The sequence below is a fragment of the Penicillium expansum genome (assembly GCF_000769745.1).
Source record: "Penicillium expansum strain MD-8 chromosome Unknown contig343, whole genome shotgun sequence".
Taxonomy (NCBI): Eukaryota; Fungi; Ascomycota; class Eurotiomycetes; order Eurotiales; family Aspergillaceae; genus Penicillium; species Penicillium expansum.
In genome coordinates this window covers 116,958-135,793 of record NW_015971320.1, presented here as the reverse complement: position 1 = coordinate 135,793, position 18,836 = coordinate 116,958, and the positions used below count along the sequence as shown (strand labels likewise).

The 18,836-nt window shown below is 49.7% G+C and overlaps 8 protein-coding genes across 8 annotated transcripts; 3 read left to right on the top strand and 5 right to left on the bottom strand.

Annotated features, from left to right (window-relative positions):
• Positions 1-860: 860 nt before the first annotated feature.
• Positions 861-2,846, bottom strand: PEX2_097290 (uncharacterized protein; the record flags this gene model as incomplete). Its single annotated transcript, XM_016746999.1, has 1 exon — positions 861-2,846. The coding sequence occupies one exon, from the start codon at positions 2,844-2,846 to the stop codon at positions 861-863; it is 1,986 nt and encodes a 661-aa protein (XP_016598298.1).
• A 947-nt stretch (positions 2,847-3,793) lies between these two features.
• Positions 3,794-6,004, bottom strand: mdv1 (uncharacterized protein; the record flags this gene model as incomplete). Its single annotated transcript, XM_016746998.1, has 5 exons — positions 3,794-4,069; positions 4,123-4,934; positions 4,986-5,189; positions 5,247-5,841; positions 5,921-6,004. 5 exons carry the CDS (start codon positions 6,002-6,004, stop codon positions 3,794-3,796), a joined length of 1,971 nt encoding a protein of 656 aa, XP_016598297.1.
• Positions 6,005-6,556: 552 nt separating this feature from the next.
• PEX2_097270 (chorismate mutase ARO7) lies at positions 6,557-7,583 on the top strand (the record flags this gene model as incomplete). The annotated part of the gene is made up of 3 exons (XM_016746997.1): positions 6,557-6,627; positions 6,789-7,440; positions 7,506-7,583. 3 exons carry the CDS (start codon positions 6,557-6,559, stop codon positions 7,581-7,583), a joined length of 801 nt encoding a protein of 266 aa, XP_016598296.1.
• Positions 7,584-7,789: 206 nt separating this feature from the next.
• PEX2_097260 (protein-transporting protein BCP1) lies at positions 7,790-8,755 on the bottom strand (the record flags this gene model as incomplete). The annotated part of the gene is made up of 3 exons (XM_016746996.1): positions 7,790-8,335; positions 8,389-8,622; positions 8,684-8,755. 3 exons carry the CDS (start codon positions 8,753-8,755, stop codon positions 7,790-7,792), a joined length of 852 nt encoding a protein of 283 aa, XP_016598295.1.
• A 456-nt stretch (positions 8,756-9,211) lies between these two features.
• PEX2_097250 (uncharacterized protein) lies at positions 9,212-9,943 on the bottom strand (the record flags this gene model as incomplete). The annotated part of the gene is made up of 1 exon (XM_016746995.1): positions 9,212-9,943. One exon carries the CDS (start codon positions 9,941-9,943, stop codon positions 9,212-9,214), a length of 732 nt encoding a protein of 243 aa, XP_016598294.1.
• Positions 9,944-10,834: 891 nt separating this feature from the next.
• Positions 10,835-11,282, top strand: PEX2_097240 (uncharacterized protein; the record flags this gene model as incomplete). The annotated part of the gene is made up of 2 exons (XM_016746994.1): positions 10,835-11,104; positions 11,181-11,282. The coding sequence occupies 2 exons, from the start codon at positions 10,835-10,837 to the stop codon at positions 11,280-11,282; spliced, it is 372 nt and encodes a 123-aa protein (XP_016598293.1).
• An 899-nt stretch (positions 11,283-12,181) lies between these two features.
• On the bottom strand, positions 12,182-13,672 carry PEX2_097230 (alpha-mannosyltransferase; the record flags this gene model as incomplete). The annotated part of the gene is made up of 1 exon (XM_016746993.1): positions 12,182-13,672. One exon carries the CDS (start codon positions 13,670-13,672, stop codon positions 12,182-12,184), a length of 1,491 nt encoding a protein of 496 aa, XP_016598292.1.
• A 921-nt stretch (positions 13,673-14,593) lies between these two features.
• Positions 14,594-17,011, top strand: PEX2_097220 (Zn(II)2Cys6 transcription factor; the record flags this gene model as incomplete). The annotated part of the gene is made up of 1 exon (XM_016746992.1): positions 14,594-17,011. One exon carries the CDS (start codon positions 14,594-14,596, stop codon positions 17,009-17,011), a length of 2,418 nt encoding a protein of 805 aa, XP_016598291.1.
• Positions 17,012-18,836: the final 1,825 nt, after the last annotated feature.

The window sequence follows — 18,836 nt, the reverse complement described above, 5'->3', positions numbered from 1 at the left end:
CCTTTATCACATTTTCGTGATAGGTTAGCATCCACTTGGTGAGGATTCTATGCCCAACTGTTTCAGTTAGTCCCGTTCCCGGTGTTGGTTGGATAACAACTTTCGATAGAGAATGACTTTGTAACAAACGGGTGGACGGGAGAAGGCGCTTAACCCAAGGGCCTGCAAGAAAATAGAACACATGACTCAAAAGTTGCCCAACTATCTGAATGCTCCCAGTGGCAATCTGACATATAACACGCTTTGCCCTATACTAGAAAGATTAGAACCGAGAGACTCATGAGTCATGTGCTATGCACCACGCGCCACGCGCGAAGGGGGATAGTACAAGAGATATAGAAACCGTGCGGCTGAAGGAACGGCGGCTGTGAATGAAAGTAGGAAGGAGCGATTCTCGATGAGTTGGCAAGAGCTATCGGTTGTTTTCTCGTTTTATATTAACCAACCCCATATACAAGGCCATTCGCGCGAGGGCAACGGCGAACTCAGGAATCATTGGAGCTTAGTCCGACGGGGATTATAAATCGATATGTTGGATAACGTACTGGGCTATCAATGAAAGATGTTGTTTGTGACGAGAAAATATGGAACTATTAGGAGGACAGGAGAAGCAGACCCGAATAAAATGATGGCTATGATATGATATGTTCTAAAAGATAAATATCTTAAGGTAAGAAAAAAAAACCCCTAACCCCAAAAGAAAACCATGTAACGCCGCCGCAGCCATGCAAGGTATCATCGCAAAGCACATTTTGTTCAAATTCTAGAACCAGCCAGAACCTGATCCCTTGGGAGGTAAATACATGAGAGAAGTGTAAGAAACGAATCGAAGCTCAACGACTGAATATCTGTAGCCGGGTCTAGAGATGCCCGTGTAACTTGAATCGGTAGATGCAGGTGTGGTTGGCACCCCAATTCGAAGTCACCCGGAAGACAACCTTGTCTACACGGATTGTCGAGACGTCGACAATGGTGTTGAGTTTGAATGCCTGCGCGTAGTCCGGGCTGTGGAGGTCATATTCGACCTTCCCGATGCGGTAGAAGTTGGGGCCGAGAATTGGGTCGTCTGAGTAAGCGCTTGGAGGCTCGAAGGGGTTGCTCCGACGCAATAAATCCATCACCAACCCGTGAAGTGAACCGATTCCGGGGATTAGGAATCCTCCAAGTCCCGTTTCGCGGGATGAAGGAGCCTGGGTTGATGGTGGCGCTTGTGACACTGTGGTATCGCCGAAGAGTTTCAAAAAACCACGGCCAGGTCTGGCCTCGGGTGTTGGTTTGGCTTTGACTGGTGTCTTGTGGGGGTTCACTTTGAAGCGTGCCCACAGCTCGACTATTCGGGGTGCCGCCTCTGGTTCGAGAGAAGCACCCACGGGAATGTGCTCAACTACCAACTCTTCTGCCACGATGTCGCGGCCAAGAAGAACGGATAGTTGGGTCGTTCCGTTGCGAGGGGCACTGCACCAGCAGTCGCCTACCTCTTCCCACGTGCTAAGGGCAGACATAGGAGATTGCGGTGCTCGAATGGAGCGCCTAGTTGCAAACGAACTCACCCAGAGGAGTGCTCGGAAAGTAGCACTCTGTTTGGGACCCAAAGTTGGTGAGGTTTTCGCTGGGTCAATCATTGCCCCCAACGCCACCGAGAGGAAATTTACCTTGTAAATTGGTTTCCGATGGAGGCTTGCATCTGTGGGCGTCGAATCATGAATGCTGGACTGTTCTGATCGAACAGAACTGATCTCGTTCGACAAAGATGACATCTGAACGTCCATTTTTGATACCTGGCTGCGAAGGCTATGGACAACTTCCGGTTTAGTTATGCTTATATTCGAAGAGGAATCCCAATCGAAAGCACCGTGGTCTAGATAGACGCGAAGCTTCGCGGCAATCAGGGGCATGAAGATAAAGCTTAGGAACAAAAGCAGATAGAAGGCACCCCGAATCCAATTTTGGTAGGGGCCCTCCATTACTGCTTCAAATGTCTGCGTCCAGCTTTTTCGGCGTACCTCGCTGGGTGGTTCATTATGACTCTGGGGCTCCTGACCTTGAGGTGGCACTGCTCCTAGCCATCGACGCAAGAAGCTTTCCTTGGGGACATCGGGCTCAACATCGTGATATATTGCCGATTCAAACTTGACATCATCTTCTTCTTCTTCTTCATCTTCCTCGAGAACATTAGCCAAGCCAGAAATTCGTCGCGGGGGCGCTGTGATGTTGCGTCCATGTTTGCTTGGTCGTGTTCTTTGCAGGTCATCTTCGTTAATATCACGTTCCAGATTCCAAGACGCCACAGAAGCATTATCAACAGAGCTGTGGCGGAATGGCGAGCTGCTACCCAGAGGACTATGAATGCGAGGAGATCCCGCCCGTTGAAGCGGCGATGGATAAAGCGGAGAGTTTGACAATTGACGTTGCAATGGGGGTTGAGCCCCCGGACTAGAGTCTGTAGATATCGAATGTGGAACAGGAGGCGAAGGAGTCTGATCAGAGTGTTCCTCTGCTGCATTATACAGCGACTGCTGAAGCTGAGCTTCGTCGGGTGTTGGTTCACGCTTTGACTGGCGTGCTTGGGGGCCTTGCCTCTTCTTTGTAGCGGCTGTTCGTTTTCGGGCAACCTCAAGACGGGCATCAACTGCTCCAGCTATCTGGTCAATCCCAATGTTGGGCCGTATCGACATGCGCTGAGGTAATGCTGTGGTAGTAGCAGCGCCATAGTTGAACGATGCCTGAACTGGAACACTGGGCAAAACAGGCCCTTGCACAAGGTCCAGTATGGACTCAAACTCGGGTTCCTGATGTGGTCGTTGAGGAGTCGCACCAGCCCGGCGCGTAGCACGTTTGGGTGGCATCTTTACTTTTAACCTCTAGAATGAGTTTGTTCTTGTTTTGTTTCTAGTTGAGATATCAGCTTTGGACTGGACAGGTAAAGCAAAACAAAACCAGACAATGGGACATGGTCAATGTATAAAGTGAAACATTAAAAATATCAAATAGAAATTGAAACAGAACATCCACACATTCATGCATCAGGACATAATGCGACAACTGGAAATGGTGTCACGAGAATGGAACATGACTATGGCGGACCAGGGCCATTGGTTCCCACAAGTATTAAGCAAAAAATAAAGCGACAATAATTCCAGACTTACCACAGAACAGATTAAAATTGCAGACTCCGAAAGGCCGTGTGTAGATGTCCGAGGCCTGTAGATCGCGACCCCGGAGAGACGCGCAGACGCGACGGAACGTGACTTGCAGCTACCAGCTACCAGCTTCCGAGGGTGACTTTGCGGGAGATCGAGAAGTGTTCGCTTTGTTTTAATAAGAATGATAATCTGGGTCTGAGTTGCCAGGAATCCGGGGGATCACTCAGGAGGTTGGGTGAAGTGAGTGAAAAGTAGATGGGGAAAAAGGGTGGAGGCGCTTTGAAGATCACTGAAGAATCTCGACTGTCGACTTTTAGGAGTATATGTACCATCGGACTCTCTGGAATTTCATGTTTCTTTATATTTCTGCTGTTCTTTATAGACTGCAGTCTTACTTCCATAGTCTTTGTTGGTTAGATCTCTTTGTCAACCTTGCGCCTCGGACTGCTACGATCTTACTATTTTTGTTTCATCTTCCCTGAAGGACTTTGTTCATGTATACAGAATAACCAACGTGGTCCTGCTCCTGATTCGCTCGGTCGCTACTAAGACATAGATTGAATACTATACAACGGTCGCAAAAAGGCTGAGGTGAAAGCAAGAAAATGTGACCTCCCAAGTATGCACCTCCTAAAAGAGATTTTACATGTCTAACACGTCCAGGCAGCCATAGTGCCATCTTTACGTCCCTCCACAAGGTAGCCGTCCTTAAGACGAACCCGCTCGACAGTCGCAGGGAATGGCCCATCGTCATCAAGCCCAACACCTGGACCGCAGTCCCAGTGATTGCCATCGGCCTTGTCGTAGACCTTGACCACACCTTCTCCGGCAGCGGCCACGATTCGTTTGGCATCGAACATCATGTCGGTGATTGGCTTGTCGTAGGCATAAGCGTCGTAAATAGAGCCCATACGTAAATCCCAAATCTATGAACAATTAGAAAACAATGGCTAAAGAAAGAAAATAATGGAGTGCTTACCCGAATGCTGCGATCGAGACTACCCGTGACCAGATGCACATCGTCAAACTGGAGACATGTGACTGGCCCCGTGTGTCCCACAAGACTCCGGTGGACATGGCCACTGCGCAAATCCCAGAGACGGACCATGCCGTCTGCTGTACCGCATGCCAGCGCGGCGTCAAAGCACTGCACTGCGCCAATAAAGTCGGCCGAAGCATCGGGCATGCGACCCGATGGTCGCCAGTCAGAGTCTCCCATCATGGATGACGATGCCTGAGCGGACGCCCACAGAACGTCCAGAGTTTGGACACAGCGGCCTTTGACTAGATCCCATTGTCTGAGTGTTTTGTCTGCAGAACCTGAGATGAGGGTGTCACCCTTGAAATGAAGCGCTGTCACCTCATCGACGTGCGCCTCTAGCGAGAATACATTGCAGTCTTCTAGGTTAGATGATGGCGGTACTGGGAAATTGTGCTCTGTAGCTCCTTCTTCTTGGTCACGCTCGTGCTTGTTAAGGCGCCCGTCCCGGGTCGCGGGTCGAGCACGGCTCAAGTCCCACAGCTTGACAGAGGCATCCATGGATCCCGTGGCCACGATGTTATTCTCCACTTGCAGACAGCGAACCGAGGCATTGTGTCCCTCCAAGAAACCGGAGCATCGGCCGACATTCATATCCCAGACTCTCACAGTATCATCTAGTGCAGCGCTGACCATAGTACCAAATGGATAGTCGAAATCAATGGCCGTGACCATATCGGTATGCGCTTCTATTTCTTTGATCAAAGACCCAGGGGCGAAGTGTTCATGTAGAATTGGCATCGACCGTTTCCCTAAATCCGATGTCAGTTGTGATTCATGTACCAGACCAGAGGATTCCATACGGTTAGATCGATGTCGTAGACTTTTTGGTGAGGGCGAGGGAATCTTCTCATAAATCGATTCTGACATGAACGAAGCGTCCATCGCTGGATCTCCGGACGACGCAACAGAACCATCCTGTCCGTCTGACCGCGGCGTCGCAACCGGTGTGTCCTGTGATTCCTCCTCTTCTGGGAAATCTTCCAGCTTAATATCGAGATCGGTCACTGTTCCATATCATCAGTTTTATCCAATTGATCCCATTTGCTGATATGTTGACCCACGTTCTTGCTCCAATCCCGCTTCATCCATTTCCAAGCCAGCCAATCGATCGAGAACAATCTTGCGCATTTTGTGCAAGTTGGCAACCTTGTTGTCGATTTCGTGGATCTCCGCGCTGCACATATTCTTCCGAATTCCCATCAACTCCAATTTGCGACTCAGTGATTTCCGCTGGTCCTTGAGCCCGGCCGGGCCGGCAGTCAAGGTGCCACCTCTCTCAATGTCCTTGAGGAGCTTCCCCTTGGAGCTGCGCCTTCGGTGTCGCTTCTTCTCTGGTTCATCTTCGGGAACGGAGGCCTGGAAGCCTTGGAAAAGGGAGTAGGAGCTGGTGTCTTCGGGGATGTTGGCGAGAAGATCATCTGGGAGGGACGAAAGGGCACGCGACTGGATCTCGGTAGTCGAAAGTTTTGAGCGAACAAGGTCGGTCGGTGTCGTTTGCGTTAGGGAAAACACCTTGCGCTGCGTGGCCGGTCGCCGTAGTTCGCGGTGGATGTCGGTCATAGCATTGTGCAAGTGGGCGGTATTCTGTTCGCCCGGGCCCATCAGGTGTCCTGCGGTCGTTGTAACTTTTCGTCCGAATGCTTCAATGTGACGAGTCTGCAATCACCGCAGATGAAATCCAATCAGCCTGCAGTTTGGTGGCGGGGGCGCCATCGGAGGGTGGGAAAAAGCCTACCGTTAAGCCGGTACCCAGAAGGCCGTCGCCCTCGACGATATCTGACAGGCCCGACGGCGAGTCATCGCGGCGCTGGTTCTCCATGAGACGGAGAGTATCTTGGGCTCAACCGAAACCCATGCGATACGAGAAGGGGAAAGTTGGAAGCTTGCAGTAGGTTGAAGTAGGAGACTTGGTGTCCCACGCGGGTTTACCGCGTTCCCCGGGTACTGCCGTATCGTACTTTTACAGGCTGAAACCAGCTCAGGTGCCTTTGGCTTTCGACTGAATTTGGGTGGTTTCGATTAATATTTGATCAAAATGCAAGGATGTCAAAGTGTGTTGATTTTAGCTCAATTGTGGTGTTCCTGCAAGTGCCTCGGTCGCATATAGTCCAAAGTACCAAATGCGACAGATCGTCATATACCAGACCCTTGGAAGACTCATAGTGCTTGTTCGCCGGCTTTTTTTATTTATAAATAGGTGAACTCTGCATACGATAATTGTGAAGGCTTTCTGACACGGCATATTTATTTACCTTTTGCCCCCTCTTCTGCGATATATAAAGGGGAGGACAAGCGGAGTGGACTTGAGATGTCCGGAAACAACTTTGCAGTGCCGCAGACTCTCTATCTACACATCACCACATATTAAGCCATGGATACCGCCATTGACCTCTCCGATGCCCTCAAGGCATTGGACCTTGCTAATATTCGTTTTCAGTTGATGTGAGCTCTCACTTTACTTCTTCCAAAAAAAATCCCCCAAACTCTTTTCCCCGCCCCCGCCATAATCTTCAGTGCACACTATACCTCGAAACACTACATTTCTATTTAGCCCTCAAACACTGCCAAAATGAGAGCTGCCAGCTAACATTCCAGGCCTTCAGTCGACTAGAAGACACAATTACCTTCCATTTGATTGAACGGGTTCAATTCCCACTGAACAAGACCGTCTACGCCCCCGGCGGCGTGAAGATCCCCAACAGCGACTTGAGTTTGCTAGACTACCTGCTCCGCGAACAAGAGCGCATACAGTCCCGAGTACGCCGCTACCAATCACCCGACGAGTACCCCTTCTTCCCGGACGTGCTTGAAGAACCGATCCTGCAGCCGCTAGAATACCCGCGCATCCTGCACGAGAACGATGTCTGCGTCAATGACGTGATCAAGGAACGGTACATCAGCGAGGTCCTGCCGGCAGTGTGCCCCAAGTTTGGACGGGAGGACCGTGGCGAGACACAGGAGAACTACGGCTCCGCGGCGACCTGCGACGTTGCTTGTTTGCAAGCGCTGTCGCGCCGCATTCACTTTGGAAAGTTCGTTGCTGAGTCCAAGTTCCAGAAGGACCCTGAGACTTTTGTGCGTCTGATTAAGGCTGAGGATCGCGCGGGTATCGATGCTGCTATCACCAACTCTGCGGTTGAGCAGAAGGTTCTTGAGCGCTTGGGTCTCAAGGCGAAGACTTACGGCACTGATCCTGCTTTGCCTGATGAGAATGGTCCCAAGATTAACATTGATGCTGTCGTTTCTATGTACAAGGTACGAAGAGGCATTTAGAGTTTTGCTTTTGGGTGTATAATTGCTAACTTGTGCTACTTTGATAGGAATGTGTCATCCCATTGACCAAGATTGTCGAGGTTGAGTACCTCATGCAGAGACTCAAGGGCACACAATGGGAATAAGGAGCATATTAACATCGGTAAGGTTACGTTATGATCAATCCACCGAATGTCAACATTTATGAGAACTATGTGAATTATGTGGCCGACGCAACACTGTCCCAGGGATATACAGAAGGCAAAAGCCGAAAGCAAAATAAGCTAGAATTGAATAGATTTTGTCGTAAACTGGACATAAAATGCATCAGGCTACAAAGTCGTAACAGTGACTACGACATATATTGCGTAAGAGCCTTAACCATAGGCTCGAACTTCGCCGCCTCGATCAAAATCAAGCTACCTTTCGTCCGGATACCCAGCTCCTGGAACGCACGCTTGGAGTCTGAGTGACCTTCATCAGACTTATGGGTGTAGTCAACAGTGCCAGCACACAGCGCATGGCGCTCGATGACCTCGTCTTCGGGGTGGAAGAAGAAGCGCTCGGCCTGCTCACCACCCTTCTTCTTTTTCTTCTGAGGCCGCGACTCTTCCTGGTCGAGCTTCGACTCGACTTCCTCGTAGTTCTTCGAGAGGACCAAGTAGTGCGAGAAGGTGTAGGGCTCCTTGTCCTCAACAGCCCAGGCAATCTCTTCCTGGAGCATGTTATACATGGGAGGGACAATCTCGGACGGCATGTTGATCAGCCGCTCGGTCAGAATGAGACCAATGGGAGGGATCGAGGTTTGGGAAAGGAGCTGAGAAGCGGCGGAGAGGGATGGGTTGGAGGCGGATTTGGTCTTGAGGTAGTTGATCAGGTCCTGGACGACGGGTTTGTCCTAGGAGAAGATTGTTAGTACAACGCAGAGGCGAAGATCGGGAAATCACGAACCTTGTGTTCCTGCAGATTGAGGATTGACAAGAACGCATAAGGGTCCGATTCATGTCCATCGACCTTCACTGTTGATCCCAGTGTTGGTTGGGAGAGAATCAAATCAGCGAGCGCGGACATATCGAAGATCTGAGCATCATTGTCGAACAGCTGGCGCAAGAGGTTCTTCAGACCGTGGAAATCGATAGGCTGAGGGTCGAACCATTCGAATTCTACATTGACCATGTCCATATCCTGCAGTCGTCATTATTGTTAGCAATCCGACGGCACACAGTCCGGGGTGTGCAAGTCTGACCTCGTCGGAGTCGGACTCCTCTGGCTTGGTGCCGCCCATGACGACATCACCGAGTTCTTTCCGCTTAACCATATTGTGCTAATTGAGATATATTTTGTCTGGAATTGGGTAGAATTGAAGTTCAAAAGTTGATCTTGGCCCCGCGCTCGGCCGCTTTCGAACTTTTTTCCTTATCGGCTGTTATCGCGGACATAGGTCATGGTTTGTTCCAAGGTTGGCTACCTAGCTGCCGTACCCAGGCCCATTGATTTGCTTGTTCTATGGTAAACTCGATATCTCATTCTGAGGTTGTAAGAAGACTTGGAAGAATAATTGTTAATATCTGTGATTTCATTGATGAGTTGTTCAGGGGTGTAGGACTTGATATGCATTGCATTAAAACATATATATAGACAAAATGGACAATACACAACCAAAATCTGGATTATTATAGTATTTGAAGCTTCGTAGGAATACCTAATCATGCACTATGCAATTATAACATATCAAACCCCGAAAAGCATTGCTTTTTAAATCAAGCCCCCAAGTCTACACATCATATTCAACTGCCTCAACAGTCGGCACTTTATGAAGCTTGACATCAAAGAACTGAGCGACAAGCTGCACACAATCCCAAATAACCTGGACCTCCTCCTGGGGAACACCAAGGCGCCTCGTACCACGAATATGCCAATGAGTCTCCTTGGGCAGATTCTGACTCATTATACCAGGTAGCACAACAAGCTGAGTATCAAGATCATCCAAGACCTGACGATCCGACAAAAACAACCCGTAAGTAATCTCCTTGGACAGCCAAGAAAAGTCCTTATGCGCACTGAACAGATCCAGCGTGCCAGTCGTGTTACGTGCGTACAGCTTCTGCATCCACCCAGTGCCGCGCTCGTGGTTTGCCTCGTCGCATTGCCATCCCTCGCGGGTGAAGGTGAAATCCTTGTCCTCGTCGCGCTCGACCTCGCTAATGGACAGAATTGCCTCAATGGGCTTGCATACTCCGACTATAGGCACGGATTTGACGAGCGCCTCGCGCAGCCGGCGGATCAGTGCTTGCCGGGCTGCTGAGGTCGCATAGTCTGCTTGCTGGGTGAGGTGCAGGTAGAGCTGGTCTGCTCGCTCTGGATCTGGGCTAGCGGCTAGTGTGGAAATTGCTAGGATGTACCATTTATCGCCGCCCAGATCGGTTGTTTTGAAGCGGTTCTCTAGCTCGGTGAAAAGTTGGCGGTAGCGGGGCTGGACTTCCGCCCTTGCGGTGGAAAAACTCATGGTTGTTCTTGGCGGTTGGTGTGGGAGAAGAATCGAAATGATTTTGGGCTGCAGCTGCAGCTTGCTAGCTCGGATTGGTAATCGAGAGAACATGGCGTATATTGTACGACTACAGCGTTCAATACAACGTAAAGTTGGTGTTCTCTCCATCAATCGCAGTGCACTTCGACGGCTGAAGTGGGTCACTGCAGGTTCAACATTTGGTATGATATCCTAATATAAAACTTCAATTTTTCTTTTCTTTCTACAAGTAAGTTGATTTTGAAATCAAGGGTATATTTTTAAGAAAAAAAATAGGTAGTACCTTAGATTTGCGAGTATGCCTACATCAGAAGGATATCTAAGCCGCTTACGGATTGGATAGACCACATCCACGAAAACAATATCCGCAAGATGAAGTCAATAGGCACAAATATATTTGCATTAAGTCATGCTAATAAATCACGAAACCAACGTAGCTAGTTTCCACAATAGTATTACACAATACCTAGGTGCTATAGCTACATCATTTTACAAAGTACGTGAACAAGTATAAAGTGGGGCGGGCACTAGTTAGTAACTGGAACTCTACTTCGTAAAGTCAATCATCAATGTCATCGAGTACCACTGCCTTGATTGCAACGGTTTTTTTTCAGATCAGAACCCCAAAGAAGGGTCCAGAGCACATACGATCAGAAACGAACAGGATCTGTTGTCTTTGCCCCTAAACCGGACTACGCCCCACTATGATTTCAGTGACTCCAGCATGACATCACATCATACAGAGGCAAGTATAAGATCGAATTTTTCCAGTAGAAAAATCGATCAATTCCTCTTCCATTGAAACGAACTACTTCTTTTACAACCATTCTCAACTCAGCGATTCCCAAACTCACTCTATACCTACACAACATGTCAAACTTCTCAGGCTCGGGTCATTCCAGCGTTGGAAACCCCAGTATCTACGAAGCAGGCGATCAGCGCAACGCCCCATTGTCTGAGCTCCAACAGCGCGCCCGTTATGCAGAGGGGATGCCTCATAGCCACAGTAACCTTGATTCCAAGGACGGCCGCTCCATTGCCAACAAGCTTGCCTCCCAGGAGAACAAGCCCGACTCCTCCAAGCATCACAGCGAGAATAACCCCGAGGCTGAGTTGAGCAAGCAAGATCCTACCAAGCCTGTAAGTTGCATACAGCAGTGACTCACATGAAAGCCCTTTTTATCAAGACGCATTTGCTAACGTTAGCTTGATACAGGCTAGGTTGCATGGTAATGCTCCCTCCAAGGGTGCTCAGATTGATGCTGAGCTCAAGGCTGAGGATGAGCAGCGTCTGAGGGACAAGGGTATCAAGCACTAAATTTGTGTTTTGATCCCACAAAACAAAGTACCCCCCTCGTGTCTTCTGATTGGAATTTAATATTCATCAACCAGGGATGGAGGGGTCGGTGGCGGAACATGATGTACGATAATAATGATATCTGGTCTAACGTTCTCTTGAATGAGTGACGGGCCATTGAATGAATACCTACATTGAAGATATGACAGATGGGTGTTAAACATGTGTAGCTTGTATACAGCAACTTTCAAGAGATCTTGAAGCAAGTATAGGTAGGTACCTAGGTGTTTGCAATCGTGACCCGTGAATATTTCTGATAACTTGGTATAATTCAACGCTATCATTCGAAATGCTCCCCACATGTCAAATATTATGCCACTTCCAGTTGTTAACTACACGGCAAGTGGCACACATAAGATGGCGTCATATATTATTTACACTTCTCCACGTAGAACCGAGAACCGGGATAGTAGTAATCTAGATGACGAGGCAAAATGCGGGTTTAACCCAGGTATGTCATTGTAAGATGTAGGAATAAATAGAACATATGTCATGAGATCGCTTTCTAAACAATTATCCCGATATGTACGAGATCCGAGATTTCAACGGCCGAACTATTGTACAAGATGACATTTCGACAGTCTATATAAATCCGAAGTGACAGGCATCGGATAGCTGTAACCGTTCCAGTAGGGTCCCTGACTTATTTAGCCAGAAGAAATGGGTTGGGTAGTGAATGACCCCCACTGCCAACCAAGACAGGGCTTATTACCGCAGACGCTGAGGCAATAGGAGGAGGCATATATCCGGGGCCGTTGGATTTAGGCCAAACACCGGGATCCTGTTGGGAGGGAGGAAAGGGGAGGCTGTGCAAGCCGAAGAGAAGCCCAAGGCACATAATGTGCTAGTGAGCCATGAGATCAACCATCCAAAGTAAACTTCGGATCATCGTCATGCGGCTCAGCAAAGACATGGCCCCAGTACTCCTCGACTCTCTTGCACAGGTCCACCTTGTTCTCCCACGTTTTGAACGCCGTTTCGAGTGTGCAGCTCACCCATTTGATCTCCTCCCAGTAAGCCTTTTCGACATCGTATCCAAATCGCCTAATTGTATCTGGGGGTGCCGTCCAGGCGCGTCCATCTGAGCCATCTTCCTTCAAGGTAGGTGTTGTTTCCCATCCCATGCCGAAGATCCGGTCGCCGGGGTTGAACTTAGGGTAGTTTGCGTGGATGAAGAAGATGTGTGGTGCGGGGGCAACGGACTCGTCTTTTATGCGCCACTTATCCTGCTGGATCAAGGCAAAGTCCTCGCGTGGATCTGACTGTGCCATAGCTGATCCAGACAGCCCATCCGCATTCGCGTGTCCAATGGCTTGCACCCTCTCACTGACAGTGTAGAAAGGCGCGCCTACAGCGGAGGCAGCTTGGATAAAGGTTTCTTTGTCCCCCTCGCCAGGTCCTCCTTGACTTAACAAGCGGAAATAATGCGAGGGGCCGTAGAAATTATAATACGCCGCCAGCAAAAGAGCTAGGGAATGGGTTTTCTTAGAGACTAAGAATGCCCCGGTTTCCGACGACTGTCTGGCAGCCATAGATGGTGCCTGCTGGCGCGAAATTCTGTAGTATAACGGAGATGCGGAGGAAGCCCAGAAGTCGGGCCATGTGACAAGACCATTGGTTTTGAATGGCTCCGAGTCGAGCAGGTCCTCGGGTTTGCCAAGTGGGAAGCAGTCGGCATCCATCCAGACAATCTCTTCGAAGGATGAGAAAAGAACTGCGAAGATCTTGAGTTGATAATGTTCAATGATGTTTTTACCCACCACATCCGCCAACACCAAGCACCGCGCATCGAGTTTGGGAAGCACCTCGTTGCAAACATGTTTCTCGTGTTCGGTGGCATCCTTCATGTAGAGCTCAACCGGCAGCGTTGACCCCGCGCGGCGGAGCATGCGCAGTGACGAGACAAAAACAGGTAGATACGTCGAGCCAGCTGTCGATACCAGTCCTCGCTTTCCTGGGGTATGGATCGGCTTCAACTCCTTGTCCGACTTCTTGATATCCTCGATGAAGGCCGCATGGGCTTCTTCCATTTTGCGTACATCTTCCTCGCTCAGGCCTGTCAGGTCGGGTCGCGGCGCTTCTTTTGTGGGGTCAAAGTGTTGAGCTGCGACATCGCCGCGCTTTTCCGGGGAAGGGCAACTCGGTTTGTGGCGTTCAATTATGGGTCGGAGGACTTTCCAGAAGTCTTTCTGTCGTTCCGTGAGTGGAACCTCGAATGCTGTGTTTGGGACTAAGGGGACGGTGGAGGATGCGGTGATCGGGGACCGGTAAAAGTAGACGGTGCACACTAGAATCACAGCGAGCATCGCGAGTACGAGCGCTTTCGCTCTTCCGGGTCGAAAAGCACTCATTATTGCTAGATAGTTCGGGGTAACTGCGCTTTGATCCAGGGGTTTAGGAAGCGGCGCACGGCCACGCCGATCAACTTTCACCAAGTCTAGAAAGAAAAAAGGGTTACGGAGAATATAAAGTAATATATCCGATTCACAGAGCGCGATGGGTTGCAGAGTTGTGGCGCATCACTCCAGGGACTCCGGGCGGAAAGAAGATTAGCCTACGCGGCTTGGCAGGTCTACGCCAACAAGTAACCTGCGTACATTCACGAATTGGACCAGCATTGTCTGGGATATTGTTATATCGATATAATTAATTTTGGATCATTCGAAGGATTCAATGTTCTTATCTTGGATATGAGGTATGAGATCCGTGAAATGCACCGAGTGTGTACCTGAAAGCCGAGGTCTGCTAACTGGTCTGCTAACTATTTTTAACTAGCACACGCTATAAGGCCAATAAGGCAAATTTATGGAACAAGATCGAATCGAAACACATGTGAGACACTTGAGGGATATTATTCCAATGATACGAATGGTTTCAAGATCACCGTGGAACCATTTGCCTTTTCGAAAAGGCGCCCCAATCCACCCTGGTCAGTTCTTTCTAGACGACTAAAGTGCGGATCAGCCTCCACCGGGGAAGATCGCATATCCACCCCCCAATCTTTCTCCGTCATATTATTCCTTCTTTTTCAGTCTCCAGAACTTAGAGGGTTTACTACTCCTATTTAAATACGTCTTTCCCCCAGACCCCCTCTGCGAATTCGTCGATCTAGTGGGATTCGATATTTCCGCCCCCATTACAAATCTTCCCCCCCCCNNNNCCCCCCCCCAAAATAAATCTACGCCGCGCGGACACCCATTACTCCAATCGAACAGTTCTTTTAAGGTCTGAACGAATGGACTCCGTGCGGGCATTGCCCACGCCCGTTCAAGATGGCCTCCGCCTCTGATAATGCAGATCGTCCCGCGCAAGACCCCGCGCCCAAGGGGAAATCCCGCAAAACCGACCCGAACGCTCCGATCCGAAAACGCCGTAAGAGAACCGTGGTCAGCGGAGCCGCAGACGACTGCTTTGCCTGCTCCAAGCGAGGAGCACGATGTGACCGGCGCCGACCCTATTGCTCCCAGTGCCTCGAACTCGGCCGCGAATGTTCCGGATACAAGACGACGTTGACATGGGGTGTTGGAGTCGCAAGTCGAGGCAAACTCCGGGGCCAGAAGCTCCCGGTGATGGAATCGGAAGGAAAATTGTCGGGAAATTCTGCGAAATCACAACAGAAGGCCTCAAGCAGCAGCGGCCCGTCTTCTTCACGAGTGCCTAGTAATGCTTCCGCCCCGATGCCTCCATCCACCGGTCCTGCAATGGCATCGTTTGGTGCCAGCATGCCGAGTGTGAAACTGGAAGGTAGTCCGCCCATGATGCCAGCTGCCTTCGACATGTCTTCAAATATGGCTTGGACAATGGACATGCCAGATCCTCAGTCGTGGTCGAACACACTTACTGCTCCGCCTGCGATTTCAGGGCTTCCATTACCCAGTCGGCCGATGATTCTCAACAATACGAGCCAAAATATGACCTCGGAGACGCCATTGCTATATGCGCCCATCCAAAGCCCGATGGCTAATTCCGACTCTTTGGTTTGGCCGACTGCAGTCCCACCCCCATCCCAGGCTGCTACTCCCCCAGCGTCACAAGATGCGGACGAAGAGGATGTCAAATACGACCCTAATTATCATGTGCTTTGGAACGCCGCCCATTCTCCGTCACTCTCTCAGCTCCTCTTGGCACGATCTGTGGGGAGAACCCCGCGTATTCGCTATCTCATTAGCTACTACGCCGAAGTCATTGCGCCCATGATTGTTGCCTTCGATACCCCAACAAATCCATTCCGAACTCACATTATACGCTTGGCGATGGAGAGCGAGGCTCTGCAGGAGGCGATTGCAACGCTGGCTACCAGCAACTTGCGCCAGAGGCGACAGCACAATCATCTCTCTACAGAACGAACTCTGCCGGCACGCATGTCATCAATGGCTCACCGCGCCCTCACCGATGAAGATTTCCAAGATCGATATGGCATCTCAATGGTCGAAGGATATATCAGAGAAGAAAATCACCATCGAGGGATGGCCGTCAAGGCTCTAAACGCAGATTTGGCCGACCCTCGTCGCAGATTGTCAGACTCCGTACTCGCAACTTTGTTGATACTCTGTCTTTTCCACGGCTGTGATACTGGCGTTGCTGGATTCCGTGCACAATTTGCTGGAGTAACAAGACTACTTGCGATCCGAATGCGCCATTCTCGTGTCGTAACGGATGACGTCAAATGGTTCATCCGCATGTTCTCGTGGTTTGATACATTGACGGCAACTACAAATGACCGTGATGTGCAGCTCCGCGGAACATGTTTGGAGATCAGCTCCATAACCGATGGAGAATGGGGTCTAGAGAACCTGGCCGGCTGTGATGGTCGTCTGTTCAAGTTGATTTCTCAGCTGGGACGTTTGAATCTTCTCAGTCAGGATCAAGAGCCCAACCTATCGCGCCCGGGTGACGCTGCTGTCTCCACTGCCTCTCTCCCTCCTAATATGCTGTTCCCGGGTTGGGAAACAGTTGTGCCCAATCCCGGAATGGGCTCCTCACCGGAATACGGCTTTTCTCTTCCCACGCCGCCGCAAAGCAGTGACTCATCCCGTCGTCCTTCCTCTCCAGAATTCTGGACAGAGTGGTATTCGCTCAGGCAGCGACTCGAATCCTGGCGATTCGACCCACCTGCTCAGGCCGCTTTCCCTTCGCCGCCCTTATCTGCATCTACAATGACTTGGAACTCCACTACGTATGTGACGCCACCAAATTCCTCGTCGGCATATCAAGTGGCACCCGAGAATCTCCAGGATGTCTTCCAGATCTCGGAGTGTTTCCGTCATGCTGCCCTTCTCTACTGTGAACGTCTAGCGGAACCAACCCTTCCATCGTCTCATGGCCGTATCCAGCACCTTGTCCAGCTTGCCATGCACTGCCTCATTACCGTGCAATCCGATGTATATCTTCTCTGGCCACTGTTCATTGTCGGCTCGGAGTGTGTCCAGGACGATCACCGTTCGATCATCCGCAATCGCTGCAAGGATATCTCCAAGGACTCTGGTTTTATCAACAACCTTTCCTGCCTAGAGCTTCTGGAAGGGATCTGGGCTGAGCATTCTGATGAATCTTCATTTCCAATTTATCCTAACGGGATTGGTCCCCCGCCTCCGCTGGCTGGCGGCAGGGCACCAGCCTCATCGCAGGCCTTCCGTTGGTCCCGAGTTATGCAGGCCAAGCGGGGGGACGGCGAGTACATGGTTGCATAGACGGCTTACTATATATACCTCCTTTTCTTTAATCTTCGCTAAAGCTATATGCTTTCGGTTTCAGCTTTACAGCATTCTGGTGGGAGGACTCATTGGATTTTTCTTTGTTCGAGGATCAGCGACTTGCGTGTTGGGTTTTGATAAACATGATACCATTCATTCTACTCCGTATATACCGCAATATTGCCTCTAGCCAATACTATCTACGTTGTACATACTGGCTTTTCTTTTTTTTTGAGTGTGTTAGGGGCTAAAATAGAAATTATGCATGCCTACTCCGTAGGTACATATACCTACAACATAAAACAAACAGGATAACCATCCAAATATAGGTCACAATCTTGTCCATGGAATGAACCTATCAATCAACGGGCTCACCGTTCACTCATTATTCACAAGCAATCCATAGTCATCTGCTCCACCTGTACAAAAGTCCTTCATAATACGTTGTACCGAATAGAATCTATGTTCATTCTACACTATCAAGGCCCAAAGGCCAAATAGGGGCTGGCCCAAGCCACTCGGAGATAACCAAACCGAGTCGAAGTATGCGCAAAAATAGGGAAAAAAGGCGCACAAGGACCACCATAAAACAACTATCGAAAGCCCCCTCCCCTATCACGAATCTCACGGCACAACGACAAAAGTACCACCAAGCACCTAACCCAGACCTAGACCTATAGGCGCCCACGGAGTACATACGTTATAGGGCACAGGGCAAGGGCAGAGATCCAAGCCCTATATGATCAGCACGCACAATGAAAACTTCAATGGCTCAATACACAAGCCCAATATCCATAATACACACACTAATTATTACCCTCGAAGATCCGATCCCCCCGACCGCTAGTATTCCAACGGGCCTAGAATACCAGTAGCAAACCCTAAAATGGGCTCAAGGTTTTGTTTTGATCCTCCGCCGGCAAAGCCGACATCCGCTCGTGCAAGGGGTGGCAGATAGATAGGATTCTGTCGCAAATACTATTCATGTGATATAGTTTTTATGGATCTTGCCCAGGGCGTGCGTGCATGTTTAATTAGATGGCTAGGGGGTAAGGAGGTAGGTGCTTGCAAGTGTAGGAAAAGGCCTGTTATCATTACCACTCCCCTGTACTTCCGGAGTTGGCTTGATATCAAAAAGCAAATTTATTAATTAAGCCCACATTAAAACCCGCAGTCTACCAGGGTTCTGTAATCCGCACGGAGTAACGGAGTACGCAGTATCCACACGGCAGTCTAGGCACTCACCCCCTATATCCAAAACCCGATTGTCTCGCCAGGATGTTGAGCCGTTAAGCCGCCGCGCTTTGAGCATATGGATTAGGGATGATACATCAACTGTAGGCCATACTAAGCTTACCTACTGCGTGAGTCGCATGTCGCACGAGAAGCACGGGATATAAATTAGATAGAGCCAATTATTTCGCTCAGGGGGGACGGTGTACAAATAGTTGTGTGCGTGTCCCCGTGCGCCACTTCAAGGTTATGTTCCTACAGCCGAGGGAATATGCATCCCGGCTTCCAGCCCGTTGGCCCCCCCTGCAGCCTTGTTAGCGGGCTCGTTGGTGTGGGTTTTTGGGCTTTAAACCTTGTTCCAGAAATTCCATGACTCTTAGGCGAGTTGGCGTTACGCACTAAAATTAAATAAATATTATATCGACTTATTTTTCATTCTTTTTGTCCGTCCTGGCTGAAATCAGCTTGTGTTGGAGTGGCGCAGGAAGTGAAAATAGGGGGCGTTGTCAAGTAAGATCTGTTAGACGCTGGATTATCTATGGTGGGCAGATACGTCTACATTTCTTTTTTTTTTAATATGCTGCCTGCA